The sequence below is a fragment of the Aureococcus anophagefferens genome, assembly GCF_000186865.1.
Source record: "Aureococcus anophagefferens unplaced genomic scaffold AURANscaffold_19, whole genome shotgun sequence".
Lineage (NCBI taxonomy): Eukaryota > Pelagophyceae > Pelagomonadales > Pelagomonadaceae > Aureococcus > Aureococcus anophagefferens.
In genome coordinates, this window is record NW_008705579.1 from 634,396 (window position 1) to 656,516 (window position 22,121).

Genomic DNA, 22,121 nt, shown 5'->3' on the forward strand with positions numbered 1-22,121 from the left:
TCTCGTGACACTCCCATCTATGGGCTAGCTTTTTGCCACTGCTCGTGCACTGCATTTAGCGATTCAAAAAAACCGGTGCAGCCATAGAGCGCCCGATGCCCAGACAGCGTCGAGCGGTCCATCGATGCGGGCGTGGACGCTGCTGAGCCTCGCGTGCGCCGCAGCGCTGGCGCCGCCGCAGGCTGCCCGCCGCCGCTCGTCGAGGCTGCGCGCTGCCGCGCCCAACGACGACCCGGGCCCCAGCGACGCCGCCTTGCTCGACGTCGCGCTGTCGAGGCATCTCCACGCTGGCATCTGGGCCGCGACCTTCGACGGCGGCGAGGAGAACCGCATCGCGCTCGACGCCGAGGGCCGCGCGTCGGCGGTGCGCGATCTCTACGCGGACGGCGGCGGCAGCGGCCGCGGCGGCGCGCGGTCGGGGCTCTGGAGGATAGAGACGGTCGACGGCGAACCGACGGCGTGCGCCGTGACCGTCGTCCTGGGCAGGTACAGCCTGCAGGCCGTCGCGGCGGCGAACTCGACGACGCTCCGGGGGACCGTGTTGGAGGGCGAGGTCGACGGCGACTTCGTCGGCCGCTTCGAGATGGCGCTCGCGAGCCCCGCGGCGAACGCGTCCGCGATCGACGAGCGACTGGCCGCCGCGGAGGCGAAGCTCGCGCGGCGTCCGGCGCCGCCGCCGCGCTACACTCGCGCGGCCTTCGCGGGCCGGCGCTGGCTGCTGGACGCGGTCTTCGAAAACGAGCCGGCGCAGTTCGTCCTCGATCTGCGAGAAAACGGCGAGTTCGTCGACACGGCGGAGCGCGGGCGGCTCGGCGGCAACTGGGGCGTCTTCGACGACGGCGCCGCGCGGAAGGCGGCCGACGGCGCGGGCACGCACGTGTGGCTCTGGATCCGGCGGTCCAAGTGTCGGGGCTACAACCTCCACGGCGACATGCGCCTCCACGGCAAGCCGTCCTACGGCGGCGGCGCCTCGCTCCAGCGCGAGCTCGCGGCGCGGTCCGGGGGAGACGCGCCCGCGCCGGACCGCGTCGCCGGCTTCGTCATCTACGGCGACATCCCCGACATGGAGTACTCGGCGCTCATCGGCACGTTCGAGCTGACGCCGGCCGCGGCGCTGCCGCCGTCGCTCCTCGGGCGGCTCCCCATCCCGAGCGCCTGGGGGAGCTCCCTCACTTGAACGACGATGGGAAGCTCCCTCACTTGAAATAAACATCAGCTTCTGAAACTCCCAGCACATAACTTGACGGAGCCATCCCGCCACTCGGCGTTCCCCGCCGCACTATGGTGGGACCATTTCCGCGCCGCCGGGCCGTCGTGGCCTGCGCGCTCCTCGCGGCGCCGCGCCTCGCCGCGGCGCAGCGGGCGCGGCGGCTCCAGAAGGGCCCCAACGGCGGGAAGAAGCCGCCGCCCGGCGGCCCGCCGCCGGCCCACGACGACGGGTGGGAGGAGGACGGCGACGAGGACGAGGAGTGGGACGACGAGGAGTGGGACTGGGACGACGAGGAGTGGGGGGACTGCGAGGATTGGGACGAGGGCTGCGAGGATTGGGACGAGGGCGAGGCCTACGGCTACGGCCACGGCGGCTACGGCTACGGCCACGGCGACGAGTGGCGGGACGAGGGCGAGGAGTGGCGCGGCGGCAAGGAGGGGAACCTCGAGGGCCATGAGTGGTGCCTCTGGGAGGTCACGGCGGAGTTCGTCAACTTCGGCGTCAACGGCGGCCGCTGCTTCGGCTGCTCCGGCATGGCCGACGAGGACGAGCTCGTGGCCCACTGCCGCGAGCTGTGCCTGAAGGACGCGGACTGCGTCGCCTTCGAGACCGCGCCGGACGGCGTCGATTTCTACGAATCCGAGTTCGAGGGGAAGCGCTACTACCTCGACGGCTTCGACCACAACGGCGTCAACTGCTGCCTCGAGCAGAGCAGGAAAAGGGTGCGAAATTCCCAACTTCAAAGGCTCCTATCTCGGCCGTTTTCCACTCGTTTCGGCTGATTTTTGGACGAGCGATCATCTCTTGGAACGGCCTCGAAGCATGGATGCTTTTTCCGGAACGCGCGCGCGCGGAACACTCACGTTGAAGCGACGTTGAATCATCCTTTTCCTGCCCAGGCCTCGAGCACCACACGTCGTCCAACAAGGGCTCTCCAAATTCCTGGCAGAGGAGCGGCGACGTCGACGGCGACTGCCCCGCGGAGGTGTCGCTGTGGACGACGCGGGAGCTCGTCGAGGGCGAGGCCGAGTTCTGCGACCGCGACTACGGGCTGGATTTGGGCGTGTGCACGGCCTACGCGGAGTACGACTTCGACGATTCCGAGGACGCGAACGTCGCCCGGAGGGACCTCTACCTCGAGCGGGGCTGCGCCGCGATCGTCGACGGGTTCTACTACTTCATCCTGGCGATGTGTTTCCTCGCGGGCGCCCTCGTGACGTTCCTGGCCGCGGCCTGCTGGATTTTTGACGCCCTGCAGGACCAGGAGCGGAAGTCGCGGCTCCGGGCGGGCACGTGCGTCGTCGTCGTCGCGTCGGCGCTGGTCTGGTTCTTCGGCCTGCTGCCGGCGGTCTACTGGCTCCCTCCGGTCTACGAACTCTCCTACGCGGGCGCCGGCGTCGGGCTCGTCTTCGGCCTCGCGGCGCACGCGAAGCCCGTGAAAAAGCGCCTGCTGCCCCGGGTCGACGGCAAGACCTACTGCGTCTCGCCGGCGGGGGACGTGGCGCGGGTCGAGGCGGAGATGGTGCCGGCCATCGAGGCCGTGCCCATCGACCGGAGCCCCGTCGTCGTCGACGGCCGGCGCGAGCTCGACGGCGCCCACGACGAGGAGAAGGAGGAGCGGTCGCCGGTCGCGCGGTCGCTCACGCCCTCCAAGGCCATCATGGCCGAGTCCCTCAAGTCGGTGCCGCGCGCCGGCGACGACGAGTACGACGTCTTCATCTCCCACTGCAAGAAGCTGCCGACGTCCGAGGACCGCGCGATCTGGCTCGCGGATCTGTTCGAGGGCGAGGGCCTCAAGGTCTTCTTCGACCGGAGCGACCTGCTGGAGATCAGCGAGGCGGCCCTGCGCGACGCCGTGCGCGCGTCGCGCGTCATCGTCACCGTCGTCGACCCCGTGACCTTCGACAGCGTCTGGGTCGCGAACGAGAACGCCTGGGCCAAGGACCTCGGCAAGCCCATCGTCGCGTTCTACGACCGCGACCGCCACGCGTGGGACGAGATCAGCAAGTGGGTGCCCCTCCACCCGCACGTCTTCGCGCGCCAGGCCATCCCCTACACGAAGGACTACCGCACGGAGGCCAAGGACAAGCTCCTCCGCCAGGTCGACCTCGCGCGCCGCGACGCGACGGTCCGCGGCCACGCGGCGCTCAAGGGGCTCCACGCCGCGGGCTCCGCGACCTTCTAAAGGCACCTCGATCGAAGCGCTCGAGTCGGCCGTTACGCCGCGCGGGCCCGTCGTCGCCGCGCCCGGAGGACAGTCTCCCCCCGGGCGCCGCGAGTCATCTCGCCCGGCGCGGTGTTCCGCGGCCTACTTGAGCTTCTGGAGCGACTTCTTGATCTCCGGCACGGCGCGGTGGCCGTACTTGGAGAAGAGGTCCTTCTGACTGCCAGACCAGACCTGCGTCTTCGCGCCGTCGGTCGTCGCGTCGATGGTGACCTTGATGGGGTACGCGTCGACGCGGTTCGGCGACACGTCCGCGCCGGGGAACTCGTCGAGGATCGCCTGTTTGGCAGCAGAGAACTCCTGCTGCCCCCCGTCTCAGTTCTTGCAGTAGGTCACCAGGAAGCTCGGCGCCATCTTGCTCGACGACGGCGACGACGACTCGCGGAGCACGTGGAGCGAGGCGGCGGTGGCGAAGGTCGACAGCAGCAAAGCGATCGGTTTCATGCAAGGCGTGCGCGCGACGAGCAGCGGCGGCGCGCGACGGTGCGGGCGTCGAGCGGGCGCGGAGCCTCGGAGCGCCGAGCGGCAGCTCGCCGCTAGGCTAGGAGAGGTTAACAGCTAGAGGGCCTACCCGGGGGGTTTGCGGCACCAGGCCTCGCGGCACTGGGACTCCAAGCCTAGCCGCGACCGCCGCACCGTCAGCCTCGCCACAGCGAGCTTGGCAGCCACCCTCGTCGTCGCGCGACACTGCACGCCACGCGTCGACGACGATGGCGTCCGACGCCGACGAGCGCAGAAAAAAGTGGCGCTGCGACGTCGCCGCGTCGTCGATCTTCGCCGCGGGCCAGGGGTCGCCCGTGCCGTTCCTCATGGCGGCGCTGCCCCTCGCCGGCGCCGCGGCGACTTTGACCATATGCATCCCCGGCGAGCTGCGGCGCGTCGTGCTGCGGTCCTGCGCCATCTCCGCCGCGGCCTACGGCGCGACGCGCCACCTGCTGCCGGTCATCGGCGCCAAGGTGCCCGCGGCCAAGTACGGCTGCGACCTCCTGAAGCGGCCCGCGCGCGAGCCCATCGGTGCCGCGGACAAGACCGTGCCCGAGTCGCTGGGCCTCGTGAGCGGCGTCTGCTTCGTCCTCGCCCTCGTCGTCACGCAGAGCTTCCAGAAGGAGCAGTCGCCGGAGTACTCCGCCGCGATGCTCAGCGTCGTCTTCGCGGTGCTTCTGGGCTTCGCGGACGACGTGCTGGACCTCGAGTGGAAGTACAAGTACGTCCTGCCGCCGCTCATGTCGCTGCCGCTGCTGAGCGCCTACGGCGGCGGCACGACGGTCGCGCCGCCGCGGGTGCTGCGGGAGCTGCTCGTGCGCGGCGCGGACCTGAGCGCCGCGGGCGCGTTTCTCGACGCGGCGCTCTCGGCGCTCGGCGGCGGCGTCGACGCCGCGGGGCGGGGGCTCGTGGACCTCGGGCTGGCCTACAAGGTCTACATGGTGCTGCTCGCCGTCTTCTGCACGAACGCGATCAACATCTACGCGGGCGTCAACGGGCTCGAGGCGGGCCAGACGTACGCGACGGGCGTCGCGATCTTGATCATGAGCGCCGTCGAGCTCGGGCGCGCCGTCGGCGACGACGGCGTCTTCGACGAGGCGGAGAACGCCATGGCGCGGCACCATCTGTTCTCCGTGACGCTCATGCTGCCGTTCTGCGCGACGACCCTGGCGCTGCTGAAGTCGAACTGGTTCCCCGCGGAGGTCTTCGTCGGCGACACGTTCACGAATTACGCGGGCATGACGCTGGCCGTCGTCGCCATCCTGGGGCACTTTCCCGTCATGCTCATGGCGTTGATGGTGCCGCAGCTGCTCAACTTTCTGATCAGCGTGCCGCAGCTCTTCAAGCTCCGGCCGTGCCCGAGGCACCGGCTCCCGACGTTCGACGAGGCGACGGGCTACCTGCGCTTCTCGCGCGTCAACGACCGGGCGACGACGGTGCCCGACGGGGCGAACATCATGAACCTGACGCTCATCAACGCCGCGCTCCGCGCGTGCCGGGGTCTGACGGAGCCCGCGCTCGCGGCGCTCCTGCTCGCGCTCCAGGCCGCGACCTGCGCCGCGGCCGTCGCGCTCCGCTTCTGCCTCGTCGGCCGCGTCTACTGACGGAATTTTGTTAAAACACGAGGGCGATAGAAAAGGGGAGGGGGGCTGGGCGCCTCACGCGCTCACGCGCGCGGGCAGCGCCGCGTCGTAGGCGACGGGCGCCTGGGAGAGCGTCTTCGTGATGGACGAGTCGCGGCGGAGGTGGCGGAGGTGCTCGTGGCCCGTGCCCGGGACGTGGAGGTCCTCGTGGCCCTTGCCCTCCTTGATGAGCTCGAGGTAGGACTCGTGCGTCTCGTGGATGACCTTGAGCGCGTAGGCCGCGGGCAGGCACCGCTCCTCGAAGGCGAACTTGTTCGGCGGCTTGCCGTCGGGGATCTTGTAGGTCCGGAACCACTCGCGGATGAGGCCGACGGTGCCCGGCAGGAGCCGCTCGACGTCGTCGACGTCGTTGAGCTCCGACGCCCAGCGGTCCTCGGCGTCGATGGCGACGACCTTCCAGTCCGTCTCGTCGTCGTCGATCATGGCCAGCACGCCCAGCACCTTGACGGCGCGGATCTCGCCCGTGCGGACCTGGCGGAGGCCGATCTCGCAGACGTCGAGCGGGTCGTTGTCGCCCGGGTAGCCCGTGTCCGGCGACGTGTGGCGCGGGTCCTCCCAGGTCCGCGGGAAGCAGCCGTAGTTGAAGAAGATGTCGCCCTTCTTGAACTCGCGGAGCACGCCCTTCTTCGTGTCCTGCTTGATCGGCGTGACGTGCTCGTTCGTCGCGACCTCGAACTTCTTGCGCGTGCACTTGGGGATCTCGCAGACGAAGTTGAAGGTCGGCGTGCTCGACTCCGGCGCGCCGTCCGCGGCGACGAGGGGCACGTCGTGCCAGAGGCTCAGCTCCTTCGTCGACCCGGACCGGCCCGCGGCGCGCGGCGCGTCCAGGACGTGGACGCGGTAGTCCGTCGTGTTCGCGGAGCCGCGCTCGAGCACGAGCGTGTTGAGCTCGTCGAGGCGCGCGTCGTGGGCCTCGGCCTTGCTCAGCCGCGGCGAGCCCGGCTCCTCGAGGGGCTCGGCGTCGCTACCGCGCCGGTCGCGCCGCCGCTGCTTGAGGAGCACCGCCAGGGACACGGCGACGGCCGCGGCGCTGATGGCCGTCGTGATGTGCTCGGCCTTGGGCATGGTGGTGTGCTGCGACGCGCTGCGACGCGACGGGACTGAGGCTTCGGGAGGTTCAGCAGGCGCCCACGTCGCCTCTGTGAATTTTGCGAACCTTCAGATCATGCAAGAGCCGCCCGGGATAAATCCCGCGGTACCTCATGCCGGATTCTTCGATCGCGGGCCCGGCACCCACCCACCCACCTCCTGGCCAATCAGGGACCTCCGTTTCGTTAGTTGCCTTCAAGTTGCCGCTCGCAAAATCGCCACAACGCGCGCGCGATTCCGCGCGCGCGCTCTCTCGTGTCGCGGAGCTGCGCGGTCCAATCTCCGCTTTGCGATGAGAACGGGCACCCGCGCCGCTCGACTCGCCGCGGCGAGAAGCGGCGCTTGCCCAGAGACGACGATAGCGGCGTGAAGACACGTCGCCGAGGCGCCGCGCGACCGTCAGCCGCGGCACCGCGGGTCATGACCGCGCGCGCGCGCGCGCGTTACAAGTACCCATCAGTACACTGTAGATTTTCCAAACCAGGCCTCCGGACCCACCCACCCACCTCGCCATGAGGTTCGAATCTTTTGTCCGTGGGTGGCTCGTGGATCATGTCCTGTATTATTATTGTGCAACCGTTTGGGGCAAAGGTTGAGTCTGCGCCGCGGCGGCCGCCGCTCGCGCGACGCTTCCGTCGACGTGAAGTAACACGCGGCCGTCTCGACGCGACGCACAACCACAACAAGCCGGCACCCCGGCCGAATCGACGACCGTGGACTCGCGGTTCGCGTAAATTATTCGAGAGCGCCGCGGCGGGAAAATATGACTACATGATGTTGCCCGTGTCGTCGTCGACGTCGTAGGGGTAGCTCGGGTAGTCGTCGACGCTCTCGGGCGCGTCGTCCTCCGGGACAGCCGTTGACCTACAAAGAAGAAGGACGTCGCGCGGCGCGAATCGTCTCGCGGCGTCGGACGCGGCGCGCGCGCGGATAGGAGCTACAGCAGTCCCAGTCGATGTCGGACGCGCAGAAGATCATCGAGAGGTACGAGGGCGCGGGCGACACGGGCGCGACGTTTTTCGGCGGGCTCTCGTCGAGGACCATGAACGAGCGTCGAATGTCGCGCCTGAGCTCGACGACGAGCGGATCGTCGCGGTGGTCTTCTTTGAGGTTCAGCGCCTTCAAATCCAGTTCGCCCAGGCCTTCGACGTCCGGCGAGACGGCCGCGAGACGGCGCGGCGCGTCGGGTTTCGCGCGAGGCGTCTGGTCGTCGGTTTTTTGCGTTTTTTTCAGCTCGCGATAGTACATGAGTGCGCGGCCCCGGCGTCGTCGCGGTGCGGTCGACGACGAAGACGGACGAGGTGTGCAAATGACCAAAAGATGACCGCTGGCGCCGCGCGCCGACGTGAGAACCGGTGTCTGGGCCTCTGTGGCAACAGACCTCGTTTGTGGCCGCAGCTCGATCGAGCGTCTCCACAGCCCGCCGCGCGCGCCGCCGAGCCGCGCCGCTCGCAGCCGCCGCCGCGCCCGAGCGTCGAGGCCGCCCCGACTCGTCCCGGACACCCGCGCGACGCGCCCGCCGCCGCGCCGCCGCTGCGCGAGCCACAAACACACGGAAACAACCGCCGCGCCCGCGACGGCCATGGAGGAGCTCTTCTACGGCAAGAAGAAGGCGGAGAACATGCCGAGCACGCCGCCGCCGCCGAGCGCGTGCGACGCGGAGAAGAAGGACTACGTGCTCCGCGAGCTGTCCAAGGTCTACGCGTCGGTCTTCCGCCCCGTCGAGGAAGCCACAAAGTTCGACGTTTTTTATTCGTCGCTCCTCAACGAGGCCGAGTTCCGGACGCCGCCCATGGTGCTGCTCATCGGCCCCTACAGCGTCGGCAAGACGACGTTCATCGAGTACCTGCTGGGCAAGAGCTTCCCCGGGGAAAGGGTGGGGCCGGAGCCGACGACGGACCGGTTCACGGCGGTCATGTACGGCGAGGACGAGCGCACGATCCCCGGCAACGCGCTGACGGTGGCGCCGAACTCGCCGTTCCGCGCGCTCCAGCGCGAGGGCAACAACTTCCTGAGCCGCTTCGAGGGGTCCATGTGCACGAGCCCGCTCCTCGAGCACCTCACGCTCATCGACACGCCGGGCGTGCTCTCCGGCGAGAAGCAGCGCGTCGCGCGCAACTACGACTTCGACGTCGTCGTCCAGTGGTTCGCGGAGCGCGTGGATCTGATCATCCTGCTCTTCGACCCCTTCAAGCTCGACATCTCGGACGAGCTCATGTCGGTGATCAAGGGCTTCAAGGGCCACGAGGACAAGGTCCGCGTCGTGCTCAACAAGGCCGACAGCGTGAGCCAGCAGCAGCTCATGCGCGTCTACGGCGCGCTCATGTGGTCCCTGGGCAAGGTGCTCAACACGCCCGAGGTCTGCCGCGTCTACGTCGGGTCGTTCCACGACGAGGAGCTGCGGGACCCGGACACGGCGCCGCTCCTCGCCGCGGAGATGTCGGACCTGCTGGCGGACCTGCGGGACCTGCCGCACCAGTCGGCGATGCGCCGCGTCAACGAGCTCGTCAAGCGCGCGCGGCTGCTCAAGGCGCACGCGTACCTGCTCGACCACCTCCGCGCGCAGATGCCGTCGGTCTACGGCTTCGACAAGAAGAAGAAGGAGCTTCTGGACACGATGCCGGCCCAGTTCCGCACGGTCTGCCGCGCGCGGGGCCTGAGCCCCGGCGACTTTCCCGACATCGGCAAGTTCACGACCGTCGCGCGCGAGATCGACTTCACGGAGTTCCCGAAGATCGCCGGCGGCCGCCTCCGCAAGGGCAAGGCCATGACAGACCTCGACCACGCGTTGAACGTCACGATCCCGGGCCTCATGGAGTTCCTCCCGCGCGGCAGGCGCGACGACGACCCGAAGCCCGAGGCCGAGCCCGTCGCAGACGCGGAGCCCGTCGCCGCGCCCGAGGCCGTCGTCCTCGAGACCGTCGCCAAGTCCTAGGATCATGCCCGTAACTTTTTACGCGCCGTCGACGTAGCGCGCGGACCGCTGGGCCTCGAAGACGAGGAGCGCGGCGAGCGCCGTGGCCACGTGCCACGCCGCGTGGAGCTGGAGCACCGACTCCGGGTCGCAGAGCGACGCGAAGCCGTGGCGCGGCTGGTCGACGGACTGGCAGACGAAGGCGACGAGGAGCAGGCCGAGCGCCGCGGCGAAGCACGCGCGCCCCCGCGCGTCGTAGCGGGCCGGCCGGCGCCAGGCGTCCGCGACGACGAAGGGCAGGAGCGACCCGACGAAGCCCAGGAGCTCGACGCGCTCGCAGGCCTCGTCCGCGTAGTAATGGTGGCAGAGCGGCCAGAGCGCGGCGCAGAGCGCCGCCTGCGCCGCGGCGAAGGCGCCGCCGCTCGCCGCGGCGCCGCCCGACCGCTCCCAGGTCTGGGCGACCTTGTGCAGCGAGAGGAAGGAGAGCACGGAGAACATGCCGAAGACGTCCAGCACGTGCCCGCCGTGGCAGCGGCACGCGTGGTTCCACGTCGTGCCGCAGGCGTGGATCAGGTTCACGACGGCCGACGCGGCCTCGCGGCCGGGCGACGCCGCGAGCGACCCCGGCGGCGCGGCGGCCTTCTTTCGCGCGTCGACGACGGCGCGGCGCGCCATCCACAGGACGACGCCGAAGAAGAGCAAGTCGCTGGACGCGTTGCTCCGCTCGCGGAAGAGGGATCCGGCGCCTACCAAGCATGACGGCGACGATTTCTCATTGTTGTCCCACCCCAAATCTCTCGAAAATCGTCACGGCCACAGGACGCTGCCCGGCGCCGCGGTCGACCTCGCACCAGGGGCCCGGGTCGTCGGCTCTTATGGACGCCATGGTCGATGCAGCCCAGGACGTCGCGTTCCAAGCAGCGTCCATAATGTTCTCTTTCTTGGGAGGGGCAGTCTGATTGGCTGGTTCGGGCAGCGCAGTGCAAGGTGGCGTCAACGTCAGCTCGACGCACCGGTGACAAGATCTTGCTCGTCGCCTCGCGCGCCGTCGTCGTCGACCCGATGGCGGCGGCCGTCGATGCCCTCGAGCAGCTCATCCGCGTCCTCGAGCACCTCTGCGATCCCACGCAACCGGGCTACCAGGAAGCGCAGGCCCAGCTCGAGGCCTGGCAGCGGCAGAACGCGTCGCAGCTCGCCTGCGGCCTCGCGCGCGTCTGGACCGTGCGGACGCTGGACCCGAGCACGCGGCAGCTCGCGGCGGTCATCGTCAAGAACCTGCTGGCCAAGGGCCTCGCCCTCGACGACGCGTCGCTCGCGGAGCTCCGCGGCCACGCGCGCGCCCGCGCCCGTTACATCGCGCGCGGAAGCCTTTTCGAGAGAGCTCGGTAGGTCACGGCGGCGCTCGGCGACCGCGACGTGCTCGTGCGCTCCGGGGCGGCGCTCGTCGCCTGCCGCGTCGCCGACGCCGCGGGGCTGGTGGCCGCGCTCGCGTCGGCCGACGAAGCCTTGGTCGACGGCGCGCTGCGCGCCGTCGAGTTCGCGGCCGAGGAGCGGCGCGTGGCCGCCGCGCCCCCGCTCGTGGACGCTCTGCGGCGCCTCTTCGCCCACGGCGACGGCGGCTGCCGCCGGCGCGCGCTGAGATGCGCCGCGCGCTGCGGCTGGCTCGACGGCGGCTCCGCGGCGCTCCGGGAGCTCAGCGGCCTCGCGGCGGATCCGCACGCGGGCGTGCGCGCCGAGGTGCTGGCCTGCGTCGCGGAGCTGCGGCGGCGCGGCGGCCTCGAGGCCGCGGAGCTCGGCGGCGTCGCGCAGTTCGCGCTCGGCGCGCTCCGCGACGACGACGCGGCGGTCGCGACGGCGGCGTGCGAGGTGCTCCGCGACGTCGCGCGCGCGGCGCTCGAGGGCGACGGCCTCGCGCGGCAGCTGCTGGCCGCGTCGCTGCCCCAGCTCGTGCCGGCGCTGCTCCGGGCCATGCGGCGCACGGTGCAGGACGTCACGGACTTCAAGCGCGACGCGGCGCTCCTCCGCGTCGACGCCGTCGACCGCGCGCCGGCGCCCTTCCACGGCAATGGGCCGGGGTCCGACGACGACGACGCGACGGACGACGAGGCGCTCCTCGGCGGCGGCGACCCGAGCGGCGCGTGGTCGCTGCGGCGGTGCGCGGCGTCGACGTTGGACGCGGCGGCGAAGGCGACGGGCGGTGTGCTCCCCCGCCTCCTGCCGCTGGCGACGCGCGCCTTCGCGGGGGCGCTCGACGACGACGACGCGCGGGGCGGGCCCCGGGGCGGCGGCGCGCCGGCGACGGCGCCGCGGGGCGTCTGGGAGCGCGAGGCCGCCATCCTCGCGGTCGGCGCGGCGGCGGCGCCCGGCGACCCGGCGCTCCGCGGCGCGACCGGCCTCGTCGAGGCGCTGGTCGAGGCGTCGCGGGACCCGCGCTGCGCCCAGGTCCGCGAGATCGCCGCGTGGGCCCTGGGGCGGCTCGCGCCCGCGGTCCTCGACGACGCCTCGGACGACGCCGCGCGCGTCGTCGACGCGCTGCTGGGCGTCGTCGAGCGCGACGACCACAAGCGGTGCCTCGAGGCCGCCTGCTTCGCCCTGGCGTCGGTCTTGGACGCCGTCGGCGACGGCGCGGCGCTCCGGCGGCTCCCGCCGGGCCGGCTGGTCGCCGCGCTCGCCGCCGCGCTCGCGGCCTTCCGCGACCGGCGCCTCCTGGCGCTCTACGGCTGCCTGGGCACGCTCTTCTGGCACGCGGGCGACGGCGCGGACTTTGCGCCCCTCTTCCCGCCTTTCGCGGACCGCTTCGGGGCCTGCCGGCGGAGGGTCGACGCGCCGCACCTCGCGCTCCCGCTCCTCTACTGCACCAAGGGCCTCGCGCACGCCCTGGCGTCGGATCCCAAAAAGGCCGCGGCGGGACACGAGGCGACGTTCCTCTTCGGCGTGGCCGCCGCGTGCGTCGACTTCGCGGCCGCGGGCGTCCGGAGCGGCCGCGAGCACTTCTCGCTGCGCCACGACGACACCGACGCCGACGGCGGCGTGGGCGTCGCGGCGCTCGAGTGCCTCGGCGCCTGCGCGGGCGCTCTGGGCGAAAGCTTCGCGCCCGTGCTCGACGGCGCGTGCCCCGTGCTCGCCGCCGCTTTGACGGCGCCCCACACGCACCCGACGCCCCACCTCTACGCCGCGGCCGCGACGGCGGCGACGTTTATCGGCGACTGCGCGCTGGCCTGCCTCCCGGAAGCGGCGCGGCCGCTAGCGACGCTCGCGCCGTCCGTCGCGGCGCTCGTCGCGCCGTGCTCGCAGCTCGACGCCGTCGCGCCGCCCGCCGTCGTCGGCGCCGCGCGGACGGCGGCGCAGAACGCGCTCTGGGCCGTCGGCGAGCTCGCGCTGGCGTTGCCGGACGCGGCCTTACTGGAAGCGCTCGGCGGCTCCGGCGCCGCGCTCCTCGCCGCCGCGACGGACTTGGACGGGCCCGCCGCGCTCCGCGACCACGCGGCGCAGACGCTGGGCCGCTGCTGCTCGACGCCGACGCTGCGGCGGGGCTTCGGCGTCCTCGACGCGCGCGCGCTCGCCGCGTGGCTCTCGTCGCTCGCCGACTGTTCGCGCCCCGACGCGAACGAGCTCGCGCGGACGTTCCACGGAATCTGCGCTTTGGCCGCGGAGCACCCGCGGCTCTTCCTCGACGCCGACGCCGGCGTCGTGCCCCAGTTCCTCGCGGCGATGGCCTCCTGGCGCCGGACCCACGCGCCCGCGCCGCCGGCCCCGCTCGCGCTCGCGTTCAAGCGCATCCTCGCGGGCCTCGGCGTCGACCTCCGCGACCCGGCCCACCTCACCGGCCTCCGCTCCGCCGAAGACGCCACCTACCTTCGGGCGCTCTACGGGTGACTCGCCTAACCCGCTAGAGCCAACGTGTCTCTCTCCGCGGGCGGCCGGCCCGGGAACTCAGTAGTCCCGGGAAGTGGCCCCTGTAAGTCACAGAAGTAGTCATGTGCAGTAGGCACTTCAGTAGGCTCACAGGCCCCGGGTGCAAGTGCATCAGCAACGTCGGCTCAGTTCCCCACACAAAGAGGATTCCTCGCACGCGGCGCTGGACGACAGCAGCCCGGGTTGCAAGGACCGGTGCGGGCGCGGTCCGGCGCAGCATCGCGTTCGGTGCGCGGCGCGCCGCCCATGGCGCCCGTGAAGCTCATCCTCCACTTCGACATCAATCAGACCTTGATCCTCGAGGACAAGGCCGGCGGCGACTCCTTCGAGGACGCGCTGAACCTCATCGTCTGCAAGAGCGCCTTCGTGCGCATCAAGGGCGGCGGGGGCAGTGCGCAGGAGGCGAAGGAGGCGACGAGCGTCGACCAGCTCGAGTGGATGAACGGCCACCCCATCGACGGCTCCGCGGTCGACCCCAACAAGGTCGTGTGCACCGGCTGGGACTGGCCGCCGGGCTGCGTGCCCTTCCACCGCGTCGCGCTCCTCAAGGGCGTCGGCCGCGCGTTCACGGAGAAGGGCAACCCGGGCCACCCGCTGCGGGGGGTCTACAAGCGGCTCCGCGAGGCGATGACGATCCCGGAGACGGACGAGCCGGTCGACGCTCGGCTCGCGACGGACTGCGGCAAATTCTGGCTCGTCGTGCCGTCGTTCTTCGAGATGCTCGCGGGGTTGGCCATGACCCTGCGCAACTTCTCCCTCGTCTTCCGGACCTACGGGTCCGAGGCGGCCAAGGTCGTCCGCGCGTTGAACGCGTTCGCGGAGGGCAAGCACCCCTTCGCGCGGGGCGTCCCGTCGCTCGCGTCGGACCCGGAGGACGCGTGGACGGGCCGCTACCAGGACGACGGCAAGTACACGCTCACAAGGACCGCCGGCGTGGCGACGACGGCGCTCGACGAGACCGCGGCCGTGAAGCGTTTGGAGGACCGCGACGCCGACGGGCCGTCGGCGCACGCGGTCGTCGACGACTACGGGTGGTGGAAGAAGAACTACCACATGCCCGAGGCGGGCAAGCCGCTGTGGATCGACCTCGCGGACAAGCGGTGCCACCACGTCTTCTTCGACGACAACATCCACAACAGCGACGCGGATTCCATCGTCGCCGTCCGGGCAGGAAAAGAGTGATTCAACGTCGCTTCAATATGAGTGTTCCGCGCGCGCGCGTTCTAGAAAAAGCATCCGTTCTTCGAGACTGTTCTGAGAGATGATCGCTCGTCCAAGAATTAGCCGAAACGAGTGGAAAACGACCGAGATAGGAGCCTTTGAATTTGGGAAATTCGCACTCTTTTCCTGCCCAGGTCGCCGTCCGCGTCCGCGACCGCGAGACGGCGCCCTTCACGCCCCTGAGCGGCTTCCGCGCGCTCCACCTCCAGGGCGTCTTCCTCGTGCGCGTGCCCACCATGCTCGCGATCCTCGACGACACGTGGTTCCTCGCGCGTTTGCAAGACGCGGAGCAGAAGAAGGCGGACCTCCAGAAGGGCGGCCGCCTCGCGGTCATCTGCCGGGGGCGCCACTCGGCCCTCGACATCAAGGTCGACGCGACTAAAAAGCCACGCTGACGTCGGGGGTGGACGGGGCTTCGTAAGTGGCTGAGAGTCGCGGCGTCCCGCATGTTGACGACAACATGCACTTTGAGAAGCGCGCTCTCCATCTCCGCTCTCCCGCACCGCTGCTCGGCATCGTCGTCGATGAGGCGGCTCGTCGTCGCGTTGCTCGCGTTGCCGTCGCTCGCGTGGGTCGTCGCACCGATGAGGCGGCTCGCACCGTTGCTCGCGTTGCCGTCGCTCGCGTGGGCGAAGATCCTCGGCGCCGCCTTCCTTCCGCACGGCGACTTTGCATTCGACCCGTCGCTCGTGCGCTTCCAGAACGGCTCGTCGCAGCTCCACGACGCGGCGGTCGCCGTGGGCGCGCGCCTCGCGGCGCTCGAACCGGACATCATCCTCCTCTCGACGCCGCACGGCGAGAGCGCGGACGTGCCGTTCCTGTTCCTCGACGCGTCCGCCGCGCGCGCGAAGGCGACGATCGGCCTCGACCTCGACCGCGACTGCGCAAAGGGCTGCTACGAGGCGACGCTCCCCGTCGACGAGATCGCCATCGCCGCGAACGCCACGCGCGACGCGGTGTCGCGCCTGCGGGCCGACGGCCACCGCGTCGCCGCGCTGTCGGCCTTCGCGGACACGGAGCCCGCGCCGCTGCGGTGGGGCGAGCTCATTCCGCTGTCGTTTTTGAACGCCACGCTCAACGCCACGGCGCTCGTCGTCCTCGGCCAGCCCACGCGCCGCCAGACGGACGAGGTCGCCATGGTGCCCGAGCTCCTCGCGCTCGGCGCGGCGCTCTTCACGCACTTCGACGCACTCGAGGCGTCCGTGCTCGTCGTCGTGTCGGGCGACCTGGCGCACACGCACCTCGCGAGCGGGCCCTACGGCTACAGCGCCGCGGCCGCGCCCTTCGACGACGCGCTCGGCGCCTGGGCGCGGTCGCTCGCGGCCGCGCCGCTCCTCGACGACGCGACGGCGCTCGCCGACGACGCCAAGTCCTGCGGCTACACGGGAGCCGTCATGCTCCACGGCCTCCTCAACGCGTCGGCCGCGACCTACGCGTCGCGGCTCTTCGCCGAAGCCGCTCCGACCTACTACGGCATGATGATCGCCGACTTCCTCCCCGCGGCGGCGCAGTAGGCACCTTTTTAGACATCAGACAGGGGGGGGAAGACGGGCGGGCGACTCAAACACACAAAGATCGGTGGTATGTGCACGCGGCGTGGCGCGTCGTAAAGTTTGGTCGCAGCGCGTCGATGATTGGGTTTTGCGCGTCGATGATTTGAGTATAGCGCGTTGAGGGGTTGCGTGTTGCGCGTCGGGGATGGGTTCACAGTGTTTCGTCGTTGCGCGTCCAGGGTTGAGTTGTGCGCGTCGATGATAGGCGCGGTGTCGTTCGTACCTAGGGCGCCGCGACGTGGCTCAGTAGAAGAAATAGCCCGGCACGTCGTTGATTCGCGTGAGCTCGTCGTCCGGCATGCCGGCGTTCTGCAGGCGTTGCAAACCTACGAAGGCGCGGCTCGTGTTGTCGTGGGGAGGAGGACCGCTTTCGCGCTGGGATGCTCGCGCGTGGCCGCGAGCTTCGCGATGTAGAGCGGAACCGGCTTCCGCACGGCGCAGTTCGCCTTGGGGTAGCCTGCGGGGGAATCGCGGTCGGACGCGCCGAGATACGGGACGCGGCGGCGAGCTCCAGGTGAGCGTGTAGAGCAGTTCTTGGAGATCGCGGCGGTCGAGACGGCTGTCGTCTCTGATGACGCGCACGTCCTGTAGCGTCGACGTGCCCTGGATGGAGCGGTGCGAGAGCATCAACCAATCGACAACGCCCGGCTGGACGATGGCCGAGTCAATGATGGTGCCCGGGCGCACATTTCTCGATTTCGAATTATCACAGTCTCCGACTTCCGTCGGACCCAGCCGCGTCTTCGAGTCTTTGCAGACCACGTACGTGATTTTTGGGAGTTTGTCGAGAGGACAACCGAGCTTGCCGAGGGCGTCCTCCAGATACGGCGGCTCCACTTCAAGGTTCTCTGAAGCGCCGAAGCCGCCGCGGAGGACGATGATTTTGAAGTCGAAGCAGCGCTCGGCGTGTCGGATCTGGGACGCGCCGTCGAACTTGGCCCGAGACCCACGGTCAAGAGACGCGATTGGAGCCGCGCCGTCGGCGCGAGACCACGGCGGATCCGCGTAGCCCTCGAGGCGGCCGCCTTTGTAGATCGCGACCGACGCGGTCGGATTGGTGAAGTGAGCCAAGGACTCCCGAGTTCCATAGAACCACGCGGACGGCTGGGCTTCCTGGATGAGACGCACTGCCATCATTTGATCAGCAGATTTTTCGAAGAGCTCGAGGAAGCCGTAGACTATTTCTCCGAAGGGCCGCGTGAGCGCGCTGGCGATGTCGGCTCCAGGCTCGACGGGGGCGTGCCGTTCGATGAATTCGTCGCAGAACTCTGTTTTTGCAGCGACCATCGACACGAAGCTCGACACGTTCTGGCAGAACGCGCCGCCGCCCTGCTCGACGTGGACGCTAACGAGGAGCGTCTTCTCTTTGAGCAGCGGGTGGGCGGCAGACGATTCTGGCAGACGTTCTGGCGGGAACGCGCCGCCGCCCTGCAGGTTCGGCGCGGCGGGAAACGTGCGCTTGACGACGACGCCAAGCTTGCCGACGATATTGTTCGCGAGAGACGTGGCGAGCTTGGAAAGCTCCGCGGATCCCGCTCGCTGTTTCTGGATGGTCTCGATGCCGACGCAGCCCGTCATGACCTTGCCGCCGAAGGCCTTTTTCAGTCTATCGTAGGGCTTCGAAGGGGACATCGCCTTCGTCTTGTCCTTGATGATGATCGGCGTCACGTAGTCCGGCCGCGCACGCGCGCTCTTGGCCCCAAGGTCCCGCACAAAGTTTTCGATGTCACGAGGATTGATCATGTGGTAATCCCACTCCGGCCAGTACTTGAGACCGCGATCGCACAGCGATCGTCCAACAAGATCGAAGAATTCAGCGATTGCCTGGCGCGGGAGGAAGTGGCCGGTCACGTCGAGGACCAACCAGCGCTGCACATCGGCGTCAGTATTCTTGACGTCGAAGAACTCGTAGGCATTGTTTTGCGGGGGCAGGGCCTCGCCGTTGCGGACGTGCGTCGACGCCTTGACGTACCAAGTCTGCGGGCGGCCGTCCGCGTCCCGCCTCACGCGGTCTTTGAAGGCAACGATCGGCGGGTCGAGCACGCGGCCGCGGACGGCGAGGGGCCGGGAGAGCGCGAGGCCGACGCTCGAGAGGAGGCTCTGGTCGTCGGCGCCGACGAGGCCCGCGTCGCCGAGGAGCCGGTTCGACTCCGCGAGCTTGCACTTGGGGATCTTGCAGACGGCGGTGCGGAGGAGTTCCGCCTCGTTGGCCGAATGCTTCTGGTGCTCGACGAGCTGCAGGAGCTCCGGCGGGAAATGGATGCGCTTCCGCATCGCCTTGCCGTTCTCTTTCGCGACGTCGAACGTGGGGCGGCCGTTCTGGTCCAGGACGTCGGCGCCGTGCTCGTCGCGGCACCGGACGCGCACCGCGCCGCAGTCGACGGCGAGGAGCGGCAGCCACGGGTATTGCAGCTCGATGCCGTAGGCGATGCGGTAGTGCGCCGTCACGGTCCGCGGCTTGCCGCCCTTGTCGAAGGATTCCGAGTCGGCCGTCGCGTAGGTGCCGCTCGGGTCGAAGAGCTTCCGCGCCAGCTGGATGATCTCCGGGGGCCCCGCCCAGCGCGACCCGCGGTTCACCTCGCAGAGCTTCTTCTTGAGGAGGTCGTGGAGCTTTTTGATCTCGTCCGGCACCAGCTTCTCGGGCCGGTTGCCGCGCAGGCCGAAGAGCCCGAGCATGAGCTCCGCGACGTTGACCGACTTGATGGTGAGGCGCGCCATCAGGTCGTAGTTGACGCAGAGGCCCGCGTCGAGCCGCGACGCCGTGAGCGCGACGCCGACGCGGAGCTCGCAGCCGAGCTCGACGAGCCGCCGCGCGAGCTCGTCGTCGACTCGGCCGTACTTGTTGAGGGGCTGGACCGCGCGGGCGCCGACGAACTCGCCGCCGCCGAGCGCGTGGAAGCCGCCGCGCTCGAACTGGGCCCGGAGCGCGATGTCGATCATCGCGAGGCCCGAGCCGCGCCCGAGGCCCGCCTCCTCGAGCCAGCCCTCGAGGGGCGCGGAGCTCAGTTCGCGCAATTCTACTCAGACTCGCCGGCCGCCGGGCGCCGGCGCCGCGACGACGAAGGACCCGGCGCGCCGGCCCGGCTCCGACGCCACGATGGAGCGGACGTCGACGCTCGAGAACAACTTGCTCTCCCCGTCGTAGAGCAGCGGCAGGCCGTGGTAGCGCTTGACGCGGTCGACGCCGTTGGCGTTCTTGCGCTTGCGCGCCTCGGGCACCTTGCGCCGCGCGCGCTGCGCCGCCGCGGCGACGCCGGACTCGTGCGCCGCGGTCGAGGGCGCCGTATCCGCCGCGACGGTCAAGGGCGCCGTGTTCGCCGCGGTCGAGGGCGTCGTATTCGCGTCTCCCAGGGCGATCGGCGCCGCCTGCGACGCCGCGGGCGCGGCCGAGCCCGCCGCCGCGGGCGCCACCGCGGACGCGGGGGGCGCGTTTTCTGCCCCGGCCTCGACCACGGGCGGCGCGGTCTTCTCGCTGACGTTGCAGACGTGGTACGCGAAGATCATGGTGTCTGGAGCATGCGACACGAGGCGCCGGTGGTTCGTCGCGACGACGATGCGCTTCTCGTTGCGCGTGTCATTGTGCTGACCCACTATTTCGCAAATATCCACATCCACAACGCCGTCGTCTGCGTCTCCTTGACCGCGGCCGCGCCCCCGGCCACCACCGCCGCGTCCGCGGCCACCACCGCGGCCCTGGAAGCCCCCGGGAGCTCCGTAGCCGCCTCGCTGCTGCCAATGATTCTGCGGTCCGCCCATGCTCTCACTGCGGATTCGGACGCGAGTGACGAACTGGCATTGACGGCAGCGTCGACCTCGCACGAGCGCCGCGAGATTACGGACCCCCTACCCCAGCGCCGCGACGAGCGCCCCCTCCGCGAGGGCCCAGGCGCCAGTGGCAGCCTTGTCGTCGTAGGCGAAGGCGGCGTTGTCGTTGAGCGCCTGCGCCGGGTTCGTGAAGCCGTGCTTCGCGCCGCCGTAGACGTGGGTCTCGTAGGGCACGCCCGCGGCCGCGAGCGCGGCGACGGCGCCGTCGAGGTCCGGGACGAAGGGGTCGTCGCTCCCCGACAGGATCAGCAGCGCGCAGGAAGGCGCGTCCCTCCGGCCCGCGGCCGCGGCCTCGACGACGGCCGCGTCGAAGACGCCGTGGAACGACACGGCGGCTTTGAGGCCCTCGGGCGAGGCGGCGGCGAGCGCGGCGGCCGCGCGGCCGCCGAGGCACCAGCCGAGGCAGGCGCATTTCGAGCCGTCGACGGGCTCGAGGGCCCGGAGCGCCGTCACCGCGGCGACGGCGCGATCGAGCAGCACCGCGGGGTCCCGCAGCTCCGCGCGGGGCGCCGCGGCCCAGGCACCGTCCCAGCCGTCGCCGTTGGCGTCTCCAAATAAATCCGCGACGAGCACGCAGCAGCCGCGCGCGGCCAGAACCTCCGCCTTCCAAGATAAGAACAGGTCTCTCGGCCCCGCGGCCGTGTGGAACAACACGACGCCCGGCAGCGCGCCCTTGCGCGCCTCGAGATCCGGCGACACGAAGACCTCGCCGTGCAGTGTCGCGCCGCCGGCCGACGCGTACGCCAGTCGCCGCGGTTCCTTCGGCGGCGGCAGTTTCGCGGCCGCCAGGTGGCTCTTGAGCCGCGGGTCCTCGAGCCACCTGGCGCGCAGCAGCGCGGCCCAGGCGTCGTCGCGCGCGCGCCGCGGGTCCGCCGCCGTGCCCGCGCCGCGGCCGGCGGCCTTCGCGATCGCCGACGCGGAGCCGGGCGCGTCGCCGAAGAACCGCGTCTCCGCCGACGGCGACGACGTCCATGAGCAGCGCGGCCGTGAGGAGGCCGAAGAGCCAGCCGCGCCACCACTCGGGCAGCATGGTCTCCCAGGACACGAGCAGGCCGTCGACGTGCGCGCGGGCGGCGGACGCGAGATGCGAGGAGGTCGAGGACACCCAGTCGACGCCGCGGGCGCCGACGCCGACGGAGAAGAGGGCGAGCGCGAGGAGGAAATGCGCCGCGAGCTGGGCGGCGAAGCCCTGGGCTAGCGAGGTGAGGTCGAGCTCGCGAAGCGAGAAGAGCTCACGCGTTTTTGCGGGGCCCATGCGCTTCCTCACTGCGGCAATGGAGTGAGCCAATGTTTGACGGCAACACCAACCCCGAGTTTGTTTACACGCCGCGCTCGAAGACGTCGGCCTCGGCCTTGAGCTTGACGCCCTTGAGGAAGCCCGTCGACGTGACGACGCCGCCGCGCTGGCGCCACCAGGTCTTCGCGAGGCGCTCGATCTGGACGTCCGCGACGGACGCGTCCGCGCTGCGGTACTTGCCCACGGACCGGCGGAAGGCGCGGACGATCTCGATGGTGTTCGTCGCCGCGGACGTCGAGTAGTCGAAGCGCCGCTCGGCGAAGTCCTCGAAGGACGACTCGAAGGACTCGCGCGCGTCCGCGACGTCGCGACTCAGGGGCTGCGGCCGCCCGACCTCGTAGACGACGCCCGCGAGCGCCGCGCAGACGGCCCAGGCGCCGACGTAGGACGCGGACCCCAGCGCGGCGACGAGCGCCGCCTGCGCCGCCGCGCCGAGCGCGCCGTAGACGGCCGCGGTCGCAAACCGCAGCTCCGGCGGCGGCTCCGCGGCGTAGCCGGCCGCCCGCTCCGCGAGGAACGTGCTGTTGCGCTCCAGGAGCACCTTGCCCAGGGCGTAGGACGTCTCGCGGCCGGGCCGGATCTGCGACTCGAGGCCGAGCGGCGCGAGGAGCCAGTCGGGGCCGAGGTAGAGCGACAGCCCGAGGAGACAGGCCGTCGACGCCGCGACGACCTCCGGCGGCAGGAGCGCCGCCGCGGGCTCCGCGAGGCTCGGGAAGGCGCGCGCGACCTGTCGCCCTCGGATAGTTC

The 22,121-nt window shown here is 70.5% G+C and overlaps 6 protein-coding genes across 6 annotated transcripts in view; 4 read left to right on the forward strand and 2 right to left on the reverse strand.

Annotated features, from left to right (window-relative positions):
* The window catches only part of AURANDRAFT_66110 (hypothetical protein), a gene marked incomplete at both ends in the record, with an annotated part of 3,005 nt that extends 1,828 nt beyond the window's left edge, over positions 1–1,177 (forward strand). The window contains one exon of the mRNA XM_009041171.1: positions 277–1,177. Coding sequence (XP_009039419.1) covers positions 277–1,177 — 901 coding nt within the window. The remainder of the gene's footprint in view (positions 1–276) is intronic.
* A 104-nt stretch (positions 1,178–1,281) lies between these two features.
* On the forward strand, positions 1,282–3,395 carry AURANDRAFT_66111 (hypothetical protein; the record flags this gene model as incomplete). Its single annotated transcript, XM_009041172.1, has 2 exons — positions 1,282–1,981; positions 2,110–3,395. The coding sequence occupies 2 exons, from the start codon at positions 1,282–1,284 to the stop codon at positions 3,393–3,395; spliced, it is 1,986 nt and encodes a 661-aa protein (XP_009039420.1).
* A 1,070-nt stretch (positions 3,396–4,465) lies between these two features.
* On the forward strand, positions 4,466–5,329 carry AURANDRAFT_3004 (hypothetical protein; the record flags this gene model as incomplete). The annotated part of the gene is made up of 2 exons (XM_009041098.1): positions 4,466–4,987; positions 5,021–5,329. Coding segments are annotated over 2 exons (831 nt in total), but the record flags the coding sequence as incomplete, so codon positions are not given.
* A 190-nt stretch (positions 5,330–5,519) lies between these two features.
* PPA4 (hypothetical protein) lies at positions 5,520–6,686 on the reverse strand (the record flags this gene model as incomplete). The annotated part of the gene is made up of 1 exon (XM_009041196.1): positions 5,520–6,686. One exon carries the CDS (start codon positions 6,623–6,625, stop codon positions 5,576–5,578), a length of 1,050 nt encoding a protein of 349 aa, XP_009039444.1.
* Positions 6,687–8,270: 1,584 nt separating this feature from the next.
* AURANDRAFT_30262 (hypothetical protein) lies at positions 8,271–9,584 on the forward strand (the record flags this gene model as incomplete). The annotated part of the gene is made up of 1 exon (XM_009041173.1): positions 8,271–9,584. The coding sequence occupies one exon, from the start codon at positions 8,271–8,273 to the stop codon at positions 9,582–9,584; it is 1,314 nt and encodes a 437-aa protein (XP_009039421.1).
* Positions 9,585–16,207: 6,623 nt separating this feature from the next.
* The window catches only part of AURANDRAFT_72130 (hypothetical protein), a gene marked incomplete at both ends in the record, with an annotated part of 6,575 nt that continues 661 nt past the window's right edge, over positions 16,208–22,121 (reverse strand). The window contains 7 exons of the mRNA XM_009041195.1: positions 16,208–16,578; positions 16,641–16,709; positions 17,377–19,237; positions 19,280–19,834; positions 20,114–20,977; positions 21,021–21,266; positions 21,403–22,101. Coding sequence (XP_009039443.1) covers positions 16,496–16,578; positions 16,641–16,709; positions 17,377–19,237; positions 19,280–19,834; positions 20,114–20,977; positions 21,021–21,266; positions 21,403–22,101 — 4,377 coding nt within the window. The remainder of the gene's footprint in view (positions 16,579–16,640; positions 16,710–17,376; positions 19,238–19,279; positions 19,835–20,113; positions 20,978–21,020; positions 21,267–21,402; positions 22,102–22,121) is intronic.